Below are 939 nucleotides of genomic sequence, written 5' to 3' on the forward strand. Positions count from 1 at the left end.
GCACCCGCTTCCCGCTCGTGCAGGACCTGTACGCGCACGAGCGCACTGTGCACGGCCGCCACCGCACGCACCACTGCGAGCTCTGCGAGCGCGCCTTCACCCTGCGGCCGCTGCTGGTCCGGCACGTCCGCCGGGCCCACGCGCAGAGCCCCGAGGATGCCGAGGCCGCTGAGGACACCGAGAACGTGGGCAGACGGCCGCAGCCATCGGCCCGCTCGGCGTACGGCCGCTACCTGGACGGGCTCTCGTCGGAGGCGCTCAGGAGCCTCTACGAGCAGCAGTTCGGCCTGGGCAACAACAACTGTCATGGAGAGCAGCATCAGGCCGGCCGACATCTGGGTGACACTAACGGACCCAAGTGCGACCTGTGCCCACCGCCCGCAACTTCGGAGCCAATGCCGTCGCCTGCGGGGCCGCCCACCCCGCCGCCCTCACCGCCCCCACTGCCGGCAACCGCCCCCGCGCTCGGACCGCCGCCAGGGGCCAAGGAGACACTTGGTGAAGTTTCATTGCAGAATAATCAGACGGTGAACTCTTCTACGAGTGCGTCCAAGGAAAACGGGAAGCGGCGGCCGGGGAGACCAAGGAAGCAGCGCCCAGAGAGTGCATCTGGGGCTGCTTCAGAAGAAGCCTGCAAGCCGAGCCGGGGACGACCAAAGAAGCAGCATCCAGAGCAGAGCGCCGGACGCAAGCAGCGCATCAGCAGGTGCGTTCCCTGCGGCATCCGCTTCGCGCTCGCGCAGGACCTGTACGCGCACGAGCGCGCCGTGCACGGACTCCACCGCCCGCACCACTGCGAGCACTGCGAGCGCGCCTTCCCCACCTCATCTGGTCTGCGGCGGCACGAGCGCCGTAGGCACGAGCCCCACGAGCACGGCGCCGCCGCCTCAGCAGCCTCCTGTAAGCCGGCCCGGGGAAGACCAAAGAAGCAGCATCCAG

General features: G+C 69.2%; 1 protein-coding gene across 1 annotated transcript in view; it reads left to right on the forward strand.

The window, feature by feature from the left end:
• Positions 1–939, forward strand: part of LOC127749065 (zinc finger protein 227-like) — a 2750-nt gene that overhangs the window by 1182 nt on the left and 629 nt on the right. Inside the window, exon 2 of the mRNA XM_052265645.1 lies at positions 24–706. Within this exon, the coding sequence (XP_052121605.1) occupies positions 24–706 (683 nt within the window). The remainder of the gene's footprint in view (positions 1–23; positions 707–939) is intronic.

Source organism: Frankliniella occidentalis, unplaced genomic scaffold (genome assembly GCF_000697945.3).
Source record: "Frankliniella occidentalis isolate FOCC.00 unplaced genomic scaffold, Focc_3.1 Scaffold28, whole genome shotgun sequence".
Classification (NCBI taxonomy): domain Eukaryota; kingdom Metazoa; phylum Arthropoda; class Insecta; order Thysanoptera; family Thripidae; genus Frankliniella; species Frankliniella occidentalis.